The 18,681-nt window shown below is 44.4% G+C and overlaps 3 protein-coding genes and 1 pseudogene across 3 annotated transcripts; 1 reads left to right on the top strand and 3 right to left on the bottom strand.

Annotated features, from left to right (window-relative positions):
* Positions 1 to 1,064: 1,064 nt before the first annotated feature.
* LOC113493149 (unconventional myosin-Ia-like) lies at positions 1,065 to 12,691 on the bottom strand. The gene is made up of 19 exons (XM_026870972.1): positions 12,138 to 12,691; positions 11,090 to 11,271; positions 10,901 to 11,016; positions 10,756 to 10,826; positions 10,497 to 10,684; positions 10,358 to 10,421; positions 9,101 to 9,193; positions 8,920 to 9,019; positions 8,844 to 8,886; positions 8,623 to 8,770; positions 8,411 to 8,541; positions 8,003 to 8,362; positions 7,687 to 7,920; positions 7,483 to 7,610; positions 6,996 to 7,343; positions 6,556 to 6,930; positions 6,261 to 6,465; positions 5,383 to 5,930; positions 1,065 to 5,297 (listed from the first exon to the last, which is right to left on the bottom strand). Exons 2-19 carry the CDS (start codon positions 11,198 to 11,200, stop codon positions 5,183 to 5,185), a joined length of 3,378 nt encoding a protein of 1,125 aa, XP_026726773.1. The 5' UTR covers positions 11,201 to 11,271; positions 12,138 to 12,691; the 3' UTR covers positions 1,065 to 5,182.
* Positions 12,692 to 14,607: 1,916 nt separating this feature from the next.
* Positions 14,608 to 15,931, bottom strand: LOC113493148 (ATP synthase mitochondrial F1 complex assembly factor 1). Its single transcript, XM_026870970.1, has 4 exons — positions 15,918 to 15,931; positions 15,273 to 15,594; positions 15,051 to 15,146; positions 14,608 to 14,801 (listed from the first exon to the last, which is right to left on the bottom strand). The coding sequence occupies exons 1-4, from the start codon at positions 15,929 to 15,931 to the stop codon at positions 14,634 to 14,636; spliced, it is 600 nt and encodes a 199-aa protein (XP_026726771.1). The 3' UTR covers positions 14,608 to 14,633.
* A 194-nt stretch (positions 15,932 to 16,125) lies between these two features.
* LOC113493147 lies at positions 16,126 to 17,434 on the top strand (annotated as a pseudogene).
* A 25-nt stretch (positions 17,435 to 17,459) lies between these two features.
* On the bottom strand, positions 17,460 to 18,646 carry LOC113493338 (deubiquitinase OTUD6B-like). Its single transcript, XM_026871273.1, has one exon. The coding sequence runs from the start codon at positions 18,457 to 18,459 to the stop codon at positions 17,620 to 17,622; it is 840 nt and encodes a 279-aa protein (XP_026727074.1). The 5' UTR covers positions 18,460 to 18,646; the 3' UTR covers positions 17,460 to 17,619.
* Between the last annotated feature and the right edge of the window lie 35 nt (positions 18,647 to 18,681).

Below are 18,681 nucleotides of genomic sequence, written 5' to 3'. Positions count from 1 at the left end.
CGTGTTTAGACAAATCGGTGTGTAGCGCTACGAGGCACGGTCGCGCTGCAGTCGCGCCACTGTCGCGTTGCAGTCGCGCCACTGTCGCGTTGCAGTCGCGCCACAGTCACGCCACAGTCGCGACAGCCTGGCGAGCGAGTGCGCGCGCGCCGCCAGTGTCGCCCGACCCGGCTCCGGCGAGACACCATATTATTATACTTTTAATAAAATATATCTATTTGTATGAAAATATAAAACTGTTGAAAAGTATTTGAGTGCAATTTTATTTCTGTGCTAACTGTAGCCCGCGGACCGACCCGCTACAAAAGGGTAAATAGTATCGTATGGAATGGTATGCTTAATTCATGGTTATAAACTATCTGTTTACCAAGTTTCGTCTAAAATCGGTGGTTTTTCCGGTCCTTTTAAACGGCGTACACGGAGCCGCAGCTCTCCAACACGCAGAGTCCTTGTTGTGTGCTGTCCACTGTCCACGTACACTCATGGAGTCGCAGGTACGAATGCTATCGCATGATTCAATGTTTTCTAACGCACATGTCGGTATTGAACTAGTCCTCCGCTCCACAAGAGTCTGAATAACGCATATTAATGAAACCTATATATTCTGGTCACGAATGGGCTGGGCTAGTGTACCTATATATTTAATCCAATTGCCATTCATTCAACGGCTGTTATAAAAAGAAGAATCGTGGCCCAGTTCTCCTCAGCCTCAGTCTCGAAAGCCGCTGGAACACCAAGGTGGGCCTACCGCAAGAGACCGGGCGCAGGACCGTGTACCTGCTGAAAATATGATCTTTCTAAACTAAAACAAACTGTCTGTGATGTCACGTGGAAATGTCTTGGAATCCAACTCGAGACCTTTTACAGATAGGCACTTATTACGTATACAGGAGTATTGAACTCATGAAGAGATAATGATATTAATAATCAATGCAACCAAATTAACCTTTTAATGATGAGGAACGACAAAAACGAGACTTAATAATTATTATCTTGATCAGTACGCACGCGCGCACGTAGGGTTCGCATGTTGTTGGTAGGTATCGGTACAATGAACAAACGGGTTACATTTGTTTTTTTTATTAAAAACGATAAAACCTTTGCACAAGTACTTTAGTCGAAAAACATAACATTACAATTTATTCAACAGAAATCGTCAGTTTGTACATGAGCAGCACCGTGCTTCACAAACGGCTTTAACAGCAATATACTTTGTAGAGTATTACAACAGTCTGCAGCCTGCCGGCACGCTCTACTACTTACTCCTTACTTGCTAAATATTACTATTTCAATTATAATACCTACTATTTGGAACGCGAAGATCTACCATTATTTATCTACTTACTTGCTTTTTCTTATAAACTATCACTCGAACAACATCGTTCGTAGATGTTACTTTACGTAGCACACACACAGTACCATTAATTAAAGCATTTATACTAATAGTATACAGTTAATCTAGTGTACAGGTGAACACGAGAGACGCGGCGGCGGCGGGCGGCGGCGGGCGGCGGCGCTAAGGCACGGGGGTACAGCATCCAGCCTATTGGCGGTAGGGCATTATTGTCAAACGCTACAGGCCCACCCCGTACTAGAACAGTTTAGTTATTGCGGTACCGTCTTGTGAAGCCGGAGCCGCCCGCCGCGCGCTCGCTCACATTACTTTACCGTTCTGAATATTAGCTTTTGGTTGCGTATCTCATTTTTGTACAAGAACTGTAAAACGAGCATTGGAAATAAATACGCGTACGCGTTGTTCGCTATAACAGGGTGGCCTGAATGGCTAGATCACTCATATATAATAACCAGAGTTCAAGACTAGACGCTCGGTGAATTCATGATATGCTAAACTTGTGACCAATTGGTAAAGTGTTTACAAAGGATGTTATACTTCTAGACGCGCAGTAATTATGTTATACTTCACTCGACTTGTGCATTGCGGTCAGCCATTAGTTCTTCGAAATTTATAAAAATATTGCAACACTTGAACATACGTACATGGTAACTTAAATTGGAATTCGGGACGTGTTTAATAAGTTTGGTTAGTTCAAATACAACCTTCAACAAAATATAATTCTTTACTATACAAATTAACTGTCCTCGTGAATAATAGGGACGATGACATTTTGTTTTTCAATATCTGCCCCTATCTGTAATAATTATGCATGATTAAAAAAGGTACCTAACTTTTTTAAATTGATTGACATCCGAAGAATACCTTTTAATTGTTTTTACCGTGTCATGTAAAATGATCAAATTACCGTGAATGGAACTTCGCTTTTTCATTATTCAGATAAGGCAAAAATAGTGCCGTACGTAATATTCATTTAATATCTATGTGACGGACTACTTTTATACCAAGGCGTCTTCCCTATTCAATATTATCAAAGTTCACATTTGGCCTTATAAAGTAAAGCCGACAATTCGACGAGACAAACATGGCAAAATCTAAAGCTCAAATCTGTTTTTCAATTCAGTGCTTACTTTTAAACTTGCAAAGGCGTGCCAGAAAACAACAGAATCAACTCCAATTGGAAACACACATATATGGAAATAATATTAGCTCGAATAATATTATCAAAGCGACCAGGAAATTATATTTAAATTTTAAATCGAATTAATAACGATACAACGAGACTCAATGTACAATTTGATAGCCTGTCAAACCTCTTCAGTTTAATTGTCAGCTGTGTTCTACCTCTCATGTGGTCTTGGCAAGCCGACACAATTTTGACGACTGTAAAGGCGTAACCTCATGGTCGCTCGTTGCTCGCGATCTGATCACGTGACCCCATTTTTAAATTTCCCGCGGGTCGAAAAAGCGACAATATATGGTCGCAGGAAAGGTAGCGACAAAGCTAAAAACGTTGAGCTACGGCCTTTGCAGTCGCTCGTTTACAGCAACTCTGGTCATGTGATATGTAGTGATAATGTTGAGCTATATAAAAAAAGATAAATGTTGAGCTTTGTCGCTGACGAAAAAAAAGAACATGGGTAACTAATACACTATAGAATAGAGAAAAGAAAAGAAAAAATTAAGCATTCGAGACAAGTCGATTTAAAATAATAAATAAAAGTGGTGCTGCAAACGGTCTCTAAATTAATTCCCGTAAATAATAGAATCGGGCAAGGTAAATACTTTAAAACATTGCATAAATATTAGTAAAGTATGGACACAATGTACGTTTAAACCATAATTTTGTTTCCTTATTGTACAGTTTTATGGAGTTTAAAATGTACCTTTGTAACTTTTAATCACACTTGTTTCTACATAATAGCCAGTTCACAATTAGATTAAAGATATAATTTTCTTGTTTTTCGGGAAATTTAAAATGGGGTCGCTCGACCAGATTGTCGCTGCAAACGAGCGACGAGCGGCTCCATGAAACAGCGACTTTTCGGTTCACGGGAAATTTAAAATGGGGTCACATGATCATATTTGTCGCTGCCAACGAGCGACGAGCGACTCCGTGAAGCCGCGCCAGGTATCGCTATAGGACTTTTCGAGTCGCGGGAAATTTAAAAAATGGGGTCACGTGATTGGGTTTGTCGCTGTAAACGAGCGACGAGCGATTGCGTGCGGTTACGCCTTTAAGGGCCTTCGCTCACTGACAACAGTTTAGTATCAGTAGGCATTGTTCTATTGACGTCTGGGTGTTTTTGATATAATTAACGCAAATTAATAGATGCATTTGGACACATATCAGATACATATGTCAAAAACCGTCTAGCGTACCGTCTTATTATATCATAATTATATATCTTTCACATTCTTCATCCCGAGTACTTTTGGCCTATGTAATGTTGCAAATTGAAGAGAACATTATTAAATTGTTAGAACGTCAATGAGTCCCTATTTTTGTTGCTAGTTGTAGCAGTTGAACTGAAACCGAGGTCGTATCGTAAAGAAATATAAAATTAGTATTACGACTTTTCACGACGATCCATGCTCGGGGCACCGACTAATTGTGGTGCAACTATCGACTAAAAGGATTTCTTTTGGTACTATGACGTAGCGGTGATACTTATTGAACGTTGATATCACTTCAATAACATGGATGTTATGTAAATAACATATCGAAATTCTTAGATATTTTACGAGAATAGAAGAAAACACTATCTCGATACCAGCATACGAACAGACTTAAAGGAAAACATATTCTTAATTAATTTCCTGTCAGAAAATAAATAAATAAACGATTTAATTTGATTGGAAACTATTGCGGCTTTTAACCGCCGGATAATGTGAGTAAAGAAATGGACGCGGCTGCACTCATGGTAGACGTAGCTAACGCTGGCATTATTGGACACATCGATATGCTGAAAGATGCATTCTGAAATTGGCTTCTGTTATCTGATGACGGAAGTTCAAAGAAATTTTGAGATGTTTTCTAAAATCAAGGTATTTGTCATGAACGAAACTGTTCCAACCTTTTCATCAACTCTGTTGATTGTACTAAAATGACGGCGGTTTGCTGTTTACCACTTACAAGAAAAAACAGGTGCACTGTAGCGTAAGCCTTAGTTCTGTGACACTTGGTACTAAACACTTGGTCGATGGGCGACGACAACTGAACTGTTTAGTTGACGGGGAGCGGAGGCCCTAAGTATAACTAACCACAAAAAATATCGAATTGTTCCTTTTTGTGAACACATCGGAAACGTCGAATTGTCAGCTTTAAGGTACATTTAATACAATAACGATATTTTTAAATGAACGATTTGGCCACGAGAACTCGCCACAGTAAGTGCGCTCAACGCAACACGGAGCTCCGTGCTCGGGACTTAACTATTACTTACAACTTGGAAAATCTTAACTTAGTGAAGCAAAGAGATCTCACAGACTTAAATAACTTAAGTTGGCACTTGACACGTTGCGCAACGACATCTTATATCTACAGAGGGAGGCGACGAGCCCCGCCCGCCAGCTGGCACACACATACAGACACGCACAGAGACACACACAGGACCTCAACGTATGCACAGCGACTGATTTGCCAGCTAACCTGTGTAATTAGACTGCAGGACCTTGATTCAAATCATACTTAAACAATATTGTGTGTTTTTGATTTTCCTTACGCAAACGATTTCGAGTGTCATCGGCGAGCGTGCAGCAGTGAGGCGGGCGAGCCGGCGCACACTTACACTATCATAAGACGAGGCGGCAGAGCGCCGACACCACCTACACCAGCACGTCCATGCGGCTGCCGCGCCGCAGCAGGCGCGCGCCCGCCTCGCCGCCGCCCAGCGCGTGGAACGACAGCGTCACCAGCTGCTGCCCGAAGTTGGCCTCGAACCTGCGGACACGCGCTCGTCAGCCCCTCGTCAGCCCTGGCGGCTGCGGCCGGGGGAGGGGGGGAGGCTGGGGGGGGGGGCACTCACTCGGTGGCGATGTTGACGTGCGGCGGCGCGCCCACGGCGTTCTGCACGACGAGGAACAGCTTGGTGGCGAGCTCCAGCACGTGGCAGGTGCGCACGACCACGTCGCCGCGGCGGCGCCAGGCGGCCTCCCCGCCGAACAGGCAGCCGGGCGCGTCGTGCGCGTCGGGCGCGTCGTGCGCGGGCGCGGACTCGCCGGGCGCGTCGGGCGCGGCGCGCACGTGCACGACGAGCAGGTCGTCGGCGAAGGGCGACAGCGACAGGCGGTACACGGCGTGCGCGGGCACGCGGCGCTTGAGGCGCAGCGAGCGCGCCTCCAGCAGCAGCAGCGCGCCCGTGGACAGCACGGCCAGGCAGCGCGCCACGCGCCCGGACGAGCGCGCCACCTTGCCCACCACGTCCGCGAACACCACGTAGCGGTCGCCGGCCGCGCCCAGCCCGCGCCGCCACGCCGCCGACGCGCGCAGCCGCACGTAGTCCCCCACGAACGGGTGCGCCACGCTCGCCGCGTAGTTCAGCTTGCGCTCCTTGAACAGCACGCTGGCCGTCACCTGCGCAAGCCCGCCAGACGGCGAATGGGGGTCAAAGCTTATAATATTAAACTAATAAAATATGTGCACGGCGATCCTTAAAATTTTAAAGGGGGTTACTTAAGTTCACGCGGACAGAGTCGCAGACAACAGCTAGTCAGACATGCTTTATGCGACACCTCATTTGTCGACAAGTCTTGATATAATATATGTTTCCATACATTGAAACGATCTAATCCTTTTAAGGGGTCCGTACCTTAAAGAAAGTGAATTGTATGTTCACAAGACAGATATTTCATTTCATAACACCTGACATGTAGTCCTAATAAAATCCTTAAGACCTAGAGTCACCTTTTCGCGCATGCGGTTGCGCGCCGTCTGGTCGAAGGCGGCGCGGTAGAGGCGACAGCGCCAGGCGTGATGCAGGCGGCGCAGCAGAGCGTCCGCGCGGCCCAGCAGGCGCGGCGCCGGACACGCCGGCCACGCGCCGCACGCCGGCGACAGCTGGCGCGCCGGCAGCCGCCGCCACAGCCGCAGCAGGTAGCGCCGCCGCGCGCTGCAGCACCACGCGCGCCACAGCAGCCGCGCCGCGCGCGCCCGCGCCCCCGCCGCGCCCCCGCCCGCGCGCCGCGCGCGCCACGCCCGCCACGCGCGCGCCAGCACGCCCGCCGCGCGCGCGCGCACCCGCGCCCGGTGCCGCCGCCACGCGCGCTGCGCCACCACCACCAGCGCCCGCACGCGCGCCGCGCGCAGCGCCTCCAGCTCCCACACCGTGCGCGGGCTGCGCACGAACACGCGGCTGCGCCCGTACGCGAACTCCGCGCTGGGGATGGGCAGCGAGCGCAGCAGCGCGCGCGCGGCCCGCACCGGCTCGTCCGAGCGCGGCGCGGGCGACGGGCAGGGCGACGCGCCGCCCGCGCCCCCGCCGCCCGTCCCCAGCAGCCCGTAGCGCGCCACCAGGGCTCGCGCGCACATGGACTCGCACCACCCGCTACGCCGCAGCAGCGCCATGTCCATGATTCTACACACGATGAGAGCGTCAGCGACGGCGTGGGATAGGTCGGAGACGGAGGCGGGCAGACTCACCCCTGCGTGCGGATCTGATGGCGCAGCAGCGCGGCGTCGAACCGATGCGGACGCAGCGCGGCGTCGTTGCGCAGACAGCGCACGAGGCGCGGCGAGGCGGGCAGGCGCCGCACCAGCGCGGCCACGAGCGCGCGCTGGCGGCAGGCGAGCGCGGCGGGCCGGCGCGGCGAGCCGCAGCCCGCGCCCCCGCCCGCGCCCGCGCCCCCCGCGCCCCCGGGGAACAGCGCGCGCAGCAGCGGCTCCCGCGCCGCGCCCAGCACGGCGGCCCCGCGCGCCCACACGGCGTCGCGGTTCTTGGCCACGATGCCGCGCGCGCTGTACACCACGCCACCGCCGAAGTGCACCACCCTGAGCACACCACCGCTATATTATTCCGTATTCGATAAGACAAATTAGAGACGAGGCATTTCGTGCATTTCAAATATTACACTAGATCCGCCAGTAATAAAATAAAATATATTTTAGCAAGCAGAAGTGTGTGTCTCACTGGAAGTGGTCAGGCGGCAGCACGAGCAGGCGCGGGTGGCGGCGGCGCTGCAGACGCTGCAGGAAGCTGGCGTCGCTGGCGCCGCGCGCCGAGCAGTCGCGCAGCACGCCCAACACGCTGTCCGGGCCCTGCGGGAGGCGCGCGGTCAGTGGGGCTGGGCGGGGGCGGGGCGAGTGGTGGGCGGGCAGAGGGGGGGTCTCTCACCGCGTCCAGCAGGTCGGCGTGCAGCTCGTGGTCGTGGTAGTGCAGCGCGCGCCAGGCGAGGCCCTCGCGCGCGTACTCGTCCTGCTCGCGCCTCAGCGTGGCCCCGGTCACGGCGGCCTGCACACGCTCCGCCGCGTAGTTAATTAACAGTCGCTCCAGCCCATTGCGAGCCAGAGACTCGAACCCGTACACGTCCAGGATGCCTAGCGAGCACCGCTTGCCCGCCTCTACCGGCTGCGACACACACATATGCACGTATAGTGACTGAGGGCTCAGCTCGAGTGAGTGAGGGCTGCGCGGAGCGGCAGGTACCGACCTTGATGTAGTCGTTGACGGCGTTGATGAGCCAGGTGAAGAGGCGCGAGTACAGCACGCACAGCAGCTGGTCGCGCAGCGCGGCCGCCCACTCGCCGCCCGGCGCCGCGCCCGCCTCCGCGCCCGCCTCCGACCCCTCCGAGCTCTCTGCGCACAACCCCCACACATCCAACAGATTTACCCAAACAACACCTACGAGGCCTGCTTTTAAGTTCTGTCGTTTCCACATTTCTCGGGCAATTTCAAAAAAAAAATCAATTTCAAAAAGCAAAAGTAGAAAGCATCCTCCATACAGACCTGACCAAAGCCCTAACGTGGTCAAAGGTTCCAGTGCGATGAAGAAGCAATCGACGCTTTCATGTCAAAATTCATGTTGAAACATCTCCACTTTAGATTAAATGAAAATAAGTGTCATATTAAGTGGTTTGAGTGACTGACCGGTGTCGAGGTCCGCGGCGGGCTCGGCGGCGCCGGCGTCGGCGAGCGCGGCGGCCAGCGCGGCCGCGTCCGCGCCCACCAGCGCGCACGCCTCCAGCAGCTCTGCAACAGCGGCGCGTGAGCGGGCGGAGCGTGGGGCGGGGCGGAGGGAGGGGGCGCGGGGGCGCGACCGCCCGCACTCACCGTACTGCTGCTGCAGGCGCGTGCCGATGCTGCCGTCGATGTTGTGCACGGGCTCGAACTCCACGTTGCCCAGCTTCAGCATGAAGGCCAGCAGGCGCAGCACCGCGTCGCACGCGCCGCCGCCGAACCCCAGCGCGCGCATCGCCGCCTGCGCATACAACCACGCTCAGAGCCGCCCAGCGAGGGGGGCGGGGGCGCGGGGGTCGGGCCGCCGCACTCACCGTGGTGAAAGCGAAGTGGTCGCGGTCCTGCGCAGCAGCGCGCGGGGCGGGCGCGGCGGCGGCGGGGGCGGGGGGCGCGGGGGGCGCGCGGCGCGGTGACGCTCCTGCCGCCGGCGGCGCCTCCTCGCCGCGCAGGATGCGGTAGTGCTCCCAGCAGCGCTGCAGCCGCAGCCGCTCTGCACAGTGTAGGGACCATGTACAGTGTAGCGAGGGGCGAGGGGGCGAGTGGGGCGAGGGGGGCGTGGAGGAGTACTCACTGAGCAGCTGCACGTCGGCGCCTGCCAGCAGCTGGTACAGCACGTGGAAGTTGCGCTCGCCCTCCAGTACGCCACACACGCGCTCCTGTAACCCTACTGATGTATTATCTGGTACACGCTACTCTATTCTTATTTCTTATTCCATCATCGATTGACACAATCACCAAACATATTCAGTTTTATTAGAAATAAAATTAATATATGTGTATATGTACGTAATAATGCGGATTTAAAACTTTTACTGTAAAGGTTTCAAATATTATAGTAATTTTCAAAAAACGTATATAACGTTCTTGGAGTTGAGAAAGCTGTTCCACATCTTTAATTTTTTTCGCTCAGCAGAAAATGTTTTTCACTTTGGTTAGAACGCAGATATACCAGTACCTAGTTGTTTTTATTAAAGTCACTTAGAATAATAAAACTTAGGTAGCTATATATATACGAGAAGGATTCGCGCGCCAACATTATTAGTTAGATTAATCAGACCTTAAAGATGGACATAGACTACCCGTGGGAAAAAAAGACATTATACAGGTAGATAACTCGAAATTATAGCGGATTATAATAGTATAGTCAGAGTTTTAGTCAGCTAATTTTATAGCTTTTGCGCAACTTTTCAATTTTCCCTTGGAAACTATTATTTATTTATTTATTTATTTATGTACACAGAAAAACACAACATGACACAATAGGATGTACAAGGGTTCTGCTTATTTCTAAAGAAATCTCTACCAGCAGACCCGCGGTAGGAGAAATTGTTGATATTGGCAGTCAACAGTGTGCAACATAATAAACTACTTAAGAAATCGGGATAAAAGGTAGCCTGTGTTCTTTGTCATGTCAAAGGCACATGCATGCCAAATTTCATCCAAATCTGTTCAGCCGATTTTGTGTCATTGAGTAACAAACATCCAAACATCCACACTTTCACATTTATAATATTAGTAAGGATTGACAAAAATGGCGAGTTACCTTCTCCAACAGATCTGCGTCCAAAACAATTAAAATATCACAGATTACTTATTTACTGAACAGTTCTTACAACAAAAGCTCTTACGTCTTAAAATAATACATAATAATATGGTAGTACCCAAATGTTATTCAATAATTTTACAGATTTACAAAGCGAAAGCTCTGGTCGCCCGATCGATCGTAGGTACATTTGATTAAAGAATAAAGCCTACGTTTACGGTTTGGCGTTCTCTTGCGCGCCCCATTAATTATAATGTAAAAATTTGATACAAAAGTAGCACTTACAATGAGTTATATGTCCACCCACAGGCTCTCCTTTGAAGTCGAACTCAATTTCCAGTAACTTGCCCTGCAAAGACGTTTGCTACTTATAAAGGTGTGTTCACGATAGAGTGCAAGTTCGGCTCGGGCGCTCGGTACTCACAAATCTGCTGGCGTTGTGGTTGCGCGCTGTGGCGGCGTTACCGAAGGCCTCAAGCAGCGTGCCGGCGGCGGCCAGCGCGGGCGCCGCGCCCCCCGCCGCCGCGCCCCCGCCCGCGCCCCCGTCGCCCGCCACCACGGCGCACTGCAGGCACACACGCGCCGCCTCCGTCTTGCCGGCGCCGCTCTCTCCTGCAAGCGGAGTGCGCGTCAACCACTGCAGTCAGTCGATCCCCGTGCCCACGCAAATACGCTCAGCTTACCTGTGATCACTATACACTGGCTCTCGTTCCTGTCGCGCACCCACCTGTACGCAGTAGCCGTTATGGCGTACCTGAAATCACAATAACGTCAGCGATGCACACAACGAGGCAGAGCAGCGAGCTGAGCGCGAGCCGGCTCACTTACAGATGCGGCGGCAGCTGGTAGGGGGGGCGCGCCAGGTACGCGCGCACCAGCTCCGCCGAGTACAGCGGCAGCGCGCGGCATGGGTTCACCGACACCAGCGCGTTGCCCACGTACGTCTGCAACACGCGGCACGGATTAGCTGCGGGAGCTCCGCGACCGCGCGCTCGGCTCTAGCCTACTTGCACTCACGTATATGATGTCACGTTTGTAGCGCACGTGCAGATTGTGCAAGAACGTGTCCTCGGACAGCGGCGCCAGCAGCACCGCGTCCGGCTGCCCGGCACCCTCCGCCTCCGCCATGCCGCCTCAGCGCCCGTCACCGAGCCTCCGCGTTGTGAACAATGCGCGCCATCGCAGCTATCTTCAATATACTTAGTTTAAACAAAAAATACTGTTACTACATTTAAAACCAAAAGCAGCACAGAAGGGGCCAAACAACCAACCAAGCCAATGATTGTACTTCGGTCTGCTTTAGCTGGGATTAGTTGCAAATTAAAAAACAGCTTAAACTAATCTCTTACATCAAATTATTAACTTAGCCACTGAACATAGTGTCAATTGAAGAAACATGGTTTTACTCCATAAGTATTATATTATGTTTGTAAATTATTGTTGTACATGTTTCTTCAATTGACTTTTATTATCACTTTATTAGCATTACATCAAAATATATAAAATATAGAATATGCACAATGGGCCAACTTGACTTCACCTGTAGAAAAGGGAACTGAGGGTAAGGGAGCTATCTTAGAAGTGGAAACAATTTGTTTAACCCTTGACATGTTAAAGATGCAGGTGCTCAGTGATAGCTATAAACAGTTAAATACAAGTAATTATTCAACTGGTAACTAATCTAGCAACTTTGACACTGTCTTCAATTATCATTATTTAAAGAAAATTTAATTTTGCGCTTGGAACATTTGTTTTGTTTCATATTGACAACATCTGAATATAATCAATTAATAACATTGTACAAATGCAAGAATACTTAAAGCACTAGCATTAAAACACACTGCCGGTAACAAAAGTAATGTAGGAAATATGTTTGTATATTATTTGGTAAGCAATTCATTAAAGTTTACAAAATATATGTCGTTTTTAGCTGCCTTCCATAAAGAGCGTTATTGGTTTTAAGACTAAGACTGGAGAACGGTTTCAAGATATAATAATAAGACATGATCATGACTATGTTCAAAATAAGTTAGAATTGCTTAAAAATCAAAGCTGTTGTACATACCTTAGCATAAATAACCCCGTTATAAATTTAATTCACTGCACGATAACATTATAATTAATCTAGAAAAAAATAAACTAGTTAGCGGCCACTTTGGCATTAATTAATCGTGCCTTACCTAATTATATCACAGTAATTTACATTCCCTAAACATTAAGGATTTCAAATTATACTCATTATTTCAATGAATCTATTTCAATTTGACGACTTGACTGACGAGTGACTGACTGACATAAGCATGACAATACTCAACGGGCGTGTGACCAACAATAAAAATGCAAAAAACTGGTAGGGTCATTTACACGCTATTATTTAAATCGAGCTGATTATGCCCTATGTAAGTCACTTGATACCCGATGGCATTTTGATAATCTTAACATTTGAGCTTAGGCAGTACTTGCTTTATCTTCACCAGTACTGTAAACCATTACATATTCTAAAGAACACCTCGTCTGGCAACACTTTTCATATATATGCAATCCAAAGACATTTTAAGTTGGCAATAACTTTATAAAAATACAACTATTATAATATGTTATGTACTCAATTTGAAATATATACATTTTGCTCCTCGAATGTCCGAAAAACTCTATAATACACACTTGCCTTGGTCATTTACGTCACTATTTTATAGTATGGATATTATTAAATAAAAATAACGAACATTTCAAGTAAACTCTGGTCACATCCGCTCAAGATAAAGAAATTATAATTCATCTATTAGTGTAAACAAACTCAGAGTGTCTTTTTGCCTGAAGCCTATTTAAAAATAAAAGCCACCTATAAACAAAATTAAACAAATAGTACCCGAATATAGAGAACATCACCAAAATAAATCAGTTTATTACAATTGCTTATGTACTTTTTTTAAGTACCTACCTAAATTAATAGAGTATTCTATTTCTAGTAACAAAAAATGGCTCAATAATATATTATGGATCTCTTCGTTATGTTATTATCGAATTAAAACAAAGCGATTTTAAAGCCAGCAATTAAAGACTACTGACACCGACCGAAGATACAAGATGTGTAGAATTGTAGATATAATTCACAATTTTATTGTACCATTAGCATTTAAGAGAAAAACTACGTGTAGGTACGTAAGGACTGTAAGCCTTACTTTTTATTTGATCCGACTATGCTACAGAAAAAAAGGAGCAAACATTAATCTGAGTTTTTCAGATGACTTTATTCTACGTCCAAACTGCAACAAAACTCTAAAGCAAAAGCAGGTGGTATCTGCAAATGGTTTTAGTCTTTGCTTACCACGTTGCTCAGCAGGTGCCCTTGTAACGTACCAATAACGTACCTAATGTTTGACAATATAATGAAATGACAGTGATTATTTACGTTCTCCGTGGATTTCTAAATTATAATAGATCCTGTTGTAAATACAAAATATTATAAGTAATGGAAACTAATCCAAATATGAATAAACGTAAGAAGCGAAAAACGCGCAAATGTTTAGATGAAATCAGAAAAAGAGCACGTCGCTCATTTGAAAATGACATCAGTAAAGTTTGTAATATTTCTAACTGTACTAAAATAAGTAATTGCATCATAACAAATAAGAGATTAACTTTGAGCATGTTTCCAAAAGCGGTTCGATCGGAAACGATTACAAGGCCTGCTTTGGTAGATTTAGAACCGAGCCACAACTTAAATATTCAAGATTTTCTGAAAAACAAAATGATAGGTAAAATGAATATACATAGAACTAGACTGTCTGAACATGACATTAATAGAAGTATTAAACATATTAATGATGAAGATATCGATTTAGTTTCTAATAGACGTCCTTCAGAAGAATCATACAATTATGAAGACTCGTCTATTAAGCATGTAAATAATCGTGAAGTCAAGTTGACCGAAAATTCCGATTTATTTACTTCTTTAGACTCAAATGAAATAACAGATAAATCTCCTAACAGCATCGGAGCCCAGTCTGTGTCAACACTCACGACGTCGTCTAATCAAAGTCTTCATGACGATTGTGGGTATAATTTGTACGAAGAGTTTATGTCAGAAATACCCATGTACCTTAAACGAAACGCTACATTTATTGAAGAGGACGTAATGAAAAAAACAAAGATGTTCTTGCAAAATCTATTTGTAGAAAGTTGCTACCAAGAATGTGAAGATAATGTCATAAAATGTATAAAAAATAACAACACGAAAGAATCTTACTACACTAATAGAGAGATTATAGTGCACAATCCGATGGATTACATTAGATTAAGTCATAATATGCAAGAAAACCAAATATTCCACCAGTTTTCTAGAACTGGAGCTATCTCTGAAAATTGTAGTACGCCCCATTCCCCACTGCCGGCTCCGTCGTCGCCGACCGTATCTTCAGACTCACCGTTAAGTGTCATTGTTCATGATACGCCCGACTACGCATATTACCCGCATAGGTTGAATTAATTATTGTCATATTATGTACTTAATATAATTAATAATTCAAACAATATTTATCATTAACATCTTTTATTCTAATTAGGACAAAGAAATATTTTCTAATTGCGCTATCAGGTCCATGTGCTTGAATGTATCAGGATTCTTGGTAAATGTTTGAAGAAGCTGCAATTTTGTCGCATCTTTCCCACTATAGTACATCTGGAACTGATTTGCTAGACATTGAGCTTCTTGGCTATCAAGTACATTCTAGAAAAAAAATTGAATAGTTTTAGTAATTTATTATTTTCTAAAGGCAATTTAAATCAATTACTTGGTTGTTGGTTAAGAGACAAATGGTGTGAGGAGATCTTTCCTTCCATAATATAATCTCAGGACTACTACCCGGTATAATATGTAGTATAACCAACCAATTAGATGTTGACACCATAATATACATAATTCTTATATTTTTTAATAATGAAAAAATATATAAAATTCTGCCTTATAACAATGTACCTTGTCATATTCGCCACGCATCAGAATAATACCCTTTTCAGCAAGTTCTGTGTAGTGCACCATAGTAAGACATTCGGGCGCATTTTCTTTATGTACCTGAGCAATAAAAACCATAATATTTGATTAATATGGAAATGTGTGGCTAAAAATAAGAACTGTTAATATTCTGGTGTTAAGTAGTTAGTAATGTACTATTCAGCTGAAAGATGATGTACAACTAACCTGATAAGCCAGCAGAGGTGTAAAATGTACAGTATTGCCATAGCTCTGACACATAACAAACTCATAGCCTTGGGAACGAGGCAGCGGGAACAGAAATGTGGGGCTTAGCTTCATATTGTCTTGCAGGTTGGCATATGTGTCTCTGGGAATAGTGGCTGATATGACCTGTTTGTTCTTGTGGTACTCCTCCCAGATGGTTTGAATATCTCTAGCATCTTTATCTTCCACAAGTTCTAGTTTAAATATATCACTCAGAGCTTTCCCTTTTGCCTCACTGGGTTCTTTTAATTTTTCTTTTGGATTTAAGACTGATGAGAATTGTCTGAAAAATTAAGTTATGAGTTTAGTAAAATTTTTATTGCAGAAATGCCAAAATTATGCCAGTTAACCCAAACTACTTTCATATTTTCAGAGGTCTGAGGCCACATCCCGAGTTGAGATGATTACAATTATTCAAAATATTCCCTTTGGCTTCTTGGATTTTTTTTTTGTTTTTTTTTTTGGAAGGTGTTAGAGATGAGAAAACACGGGAAAATTGCATAAATGCCAAAAAAAAACCATGTTACTTTAGTAAGTGGGGATCACTTTGCGCATCTTATACTCATGAAAAAAAAAGGGTTTATAATTTAATTTGTACTGTTGTACTTGTCTATGCACATTTTTTTATTAACATTTTGAACTCCAATTTCATTAAGCTATCTTAGGTTAATATAATTTGCATGTTGCATTCAATAAATCTGTGAAACCTCTTTGTTACTCCAGAGTTTAACAATAGGTTATCAGGCATTACAACAATGATAAGAGTGTGTTGATTTTGGAATTCAATACTATAAATTATTGTCAGTAATTAAATATGAAAGGATTGTTGTTTATAGATTTCTAAGAATTACTATATAATTGTTTTGCAGGTTAAAATATCGTCCTGATGGTCCAGATGGTGAGGAGGTGGAAATTGACTTCACTCCTCCTTTTGCCAGAGTGCCCATGATTGCAACCTTAGAAAAAGGCTCTGAACACCAAACTGCCTCCTGCTGATAAACTAGATACTGCAGAAGCTAACCAGTTGCTGAGTCAGTTATGTGAAAAACATGAAGTAAGTAATAAATGAAGTAGACTATTAATAACATTATATTATTATGACAAAGTCATTGCCTGCAAGTGTATTTCATAAAAATTCTAATTTTTGTAACCCACATTTTTGTCACCTATTCTTTTTTGTATATGTATATGCATGTTATCATGTTTACATCTTCTTTTTTAAGGTGGAGTGCCCTGCACCAAGGACCACAGCAAGGCTTCTGGACAAATTGGTGGGAGAGTTCCTTGAAGAGAAATGTATTAATCCCACATTTATCCTGGATCACCCTCAGATTATGAGCCCATTGTCCAAAATATCACAGGGACATACCTGGTCTGACAGAAAGGTAGATAATTATTTCTTTTATGCTACTGCATCAGTTTTATAACCACTATTTCTTAAAGAAAAACTTGCAGCTGTGGCAGAGGCCTGGCTGTCTGTAATTTTGTGCAGTGCATTGTCGTTTTTGAAAAATGGTGGTAGGCTCCTAATGAATAACAGTTCATGACAGTTTTATGGATGTATATACATTTTGTGTAATAAATCTTATTTAATCTTAAAGGTTTGAACTCTTTGTGATGAAGAAAGAAATATGCAATGCATACACTGAGTTGAATGACCCAGCTACTCAGAGGGAGAGGTTTGAGCAGCAAGCCAAGGACCGTGCAGCTGGTGATGATGAGACTCCACCTACAGATGAAGCATTCTGTACAGCACTTGAATATGGTTTGCCACCGACTGCTGGATGGGGATTAGGTGTTGACCGACTTACAATGTTCCTCACTGATTCTAACAACATCAAGGTAAGTTGCAACATTTTCTTTTTTCAACAAATACCATTTATTTTATAGATGTTTTTAATTTTATTGTATAACCTACATATTTTTTGTTTCAGGAGGTTCTATTGTTCCCTCATATGAAACCTGATGATCCCAACAAGCATAATGCTGAAGGTGAAAATGCAGCCACTGAAACCCCAGTTCAAAATGGAGCATAATAATCTGCGTTTTATTACTACTTACAAATTGTGTGAAATATAACATTTATATGTGTCTTGTTTTCACAAATAAATTATTATAATGAATTGTGATTTTTAATAAAAAATATTACCATGTAAAAAAATATAATATGAGAAATACATAGATTATTTACATAAGCTAATTATTCAGCAATGAAGAAAGCTATTGTTTTACAGAGATACATAAAGTAATAAAAATAAACAATTACAATAATTAAGGAGCTTATAACATAAAACCTTGTTTTAAAAGTCTAATCTTCAGCTACACTTTTAGAGCTACCCACTGTAGAGTTGTAATGTTCACCTAGCCTGTACATGTGTCTATGATATGTTATAATTAGGGGTGTCCCCTCAAATTCTGTTCCTTGGTCTATAGAATTAGGTCCAGAAGCTTGTAAAACACTAATAGGACACTTTAAAAGGTTAGATAATGCCCTAATTTCTAACTGGCCGCCCCACACTTTAGTATTCTCTATTTTGTTACAGTATTCTTCAAATTCATCATCGGTCAACATTTCAAATGTGTCAGGATTACTCATGAATGGAATAAAATCATCTTTATGAGCCCGGATATAATCTGATACATTTTTTCTTAGTTCTTCTACAGACACTTCTTTCCTTTTTGTTACTAACATTTGGTGAGCAATTGCTTTGTACAAACAGTCTCCATCGGAAGGAATGAGGAATATCTCTAGTCCTCTCTCTTTTAACTTCACACTAATTTCCTGCAACTCCATGTTTCTTGGGCCATGCAAGTTTTCTTGTTCTTGTTGTTTAATTTGTTCTTCTCTTTCCTTCTCTTGTAATGACTTCTTATCTCTACGTTTTTGAGCCTTCGATATCTTTACTTTTGCAACCTCATTTTCAATATTAATAACAGAGTCTGTAACCTCTTCCGTATCTTTCTGTATACTTTCAAGCTCTTGTTTATGTCTAGCGTCCATTTCGGTCTCTAATTTAGAAATTTCTGCAGCAAGTTCCTTCTTTTTAGTTTTATCATTCTTTGCGGCTTTCTTTAATGCTTGGAGTTGTGCTTGTAGTTCTTTCTTTTCCTTTCTATGTTTACTTTCCAAGCTTGATAGCTCGTCCATAGTAGTAGGTCGGAGTAAATTAAGCGAGCAGCTGTGTATAAACTAATTATTAATCTAAAACTAGACCGAAAACTACTCACATTCGCATAACCCAGTGCCTTTCTTTCAGTGACAGTGTGACACAAAATACTGTCAGATCTAGAGGATGTCAAAATAATGTCAATGTGAATGAAGTACTCCTCTGCTGATCGATACTTTTTTCAATTGTCTAATAAAAAATTT

Source organism: Trichoplusia ni, chromosome 4 (assembly GCF_003590095.1).
Source record: "Trichoplusia ni isolate ovarian cell line Hi5 chromosome 4, tn1, whole genome shotgun sequence".
Classification (NCBI taxonomy): Eukaryota; Metazoa; Arthropoda; class Insecta; order Lepidoptera; family Noctuidae; genus Trichoplusia; species Trichoplusia ni.
Note: the sequence above shows the minus strand (reverse complement) of the source record. Positions and strands in the feature narration are given on the sequence as shown.

Excerpts from the sequence above, each read along its gene's own strand:
- LOC113493149 (XM_026870972.1), bottom strand. The coding sequence starts at position 11,200 with ATGGCGGAGGCGGAGGGTGCCGGGCAGCCGGACGCGGTGCTGCTGGCG. Across the intron at positions 10,422-10,496 it reads ACCACAACGCCAGCAGATTT|GGCAAGTTACTGGAAATTGA; the intron begins GTGAGTACCGAG and ends ACGTCTTTGCAG. Across the intron at positions 8,771-8,843 it reads ACCACTTCGCTTTCACCACG|GCGGCGATGCGCGCGCTGGG; the intron begins GTGAGTGCGGCG and ends TTGTATGCGCAG.
- LOC113493148 (XM_026870970.1), bottom strand. Across the intron at positions 15,147-15,272 it reads CACCTCTGCTGGCTTATCAG|GTACATAAAGAAAATGCGCC; the intron begins GTTAGTTGTACA and ends TTTATTGCTCAG. Across the intron at positions 14,802-15,050 it reads TGCGTGGCGAATATGACAAG|AATGTACTTGATAGCCAAGA; the intron begins GTACATTGTTAT and ends TTTTTTTTCTAG.
- LOC113493338 (XM_026871273.1), bottom strand. The coding sequence starts at position 18,459 with ATGGACGAGCTATCAAGCTTGGAAAGTAAACATAGAAAGGAAAAGAAA.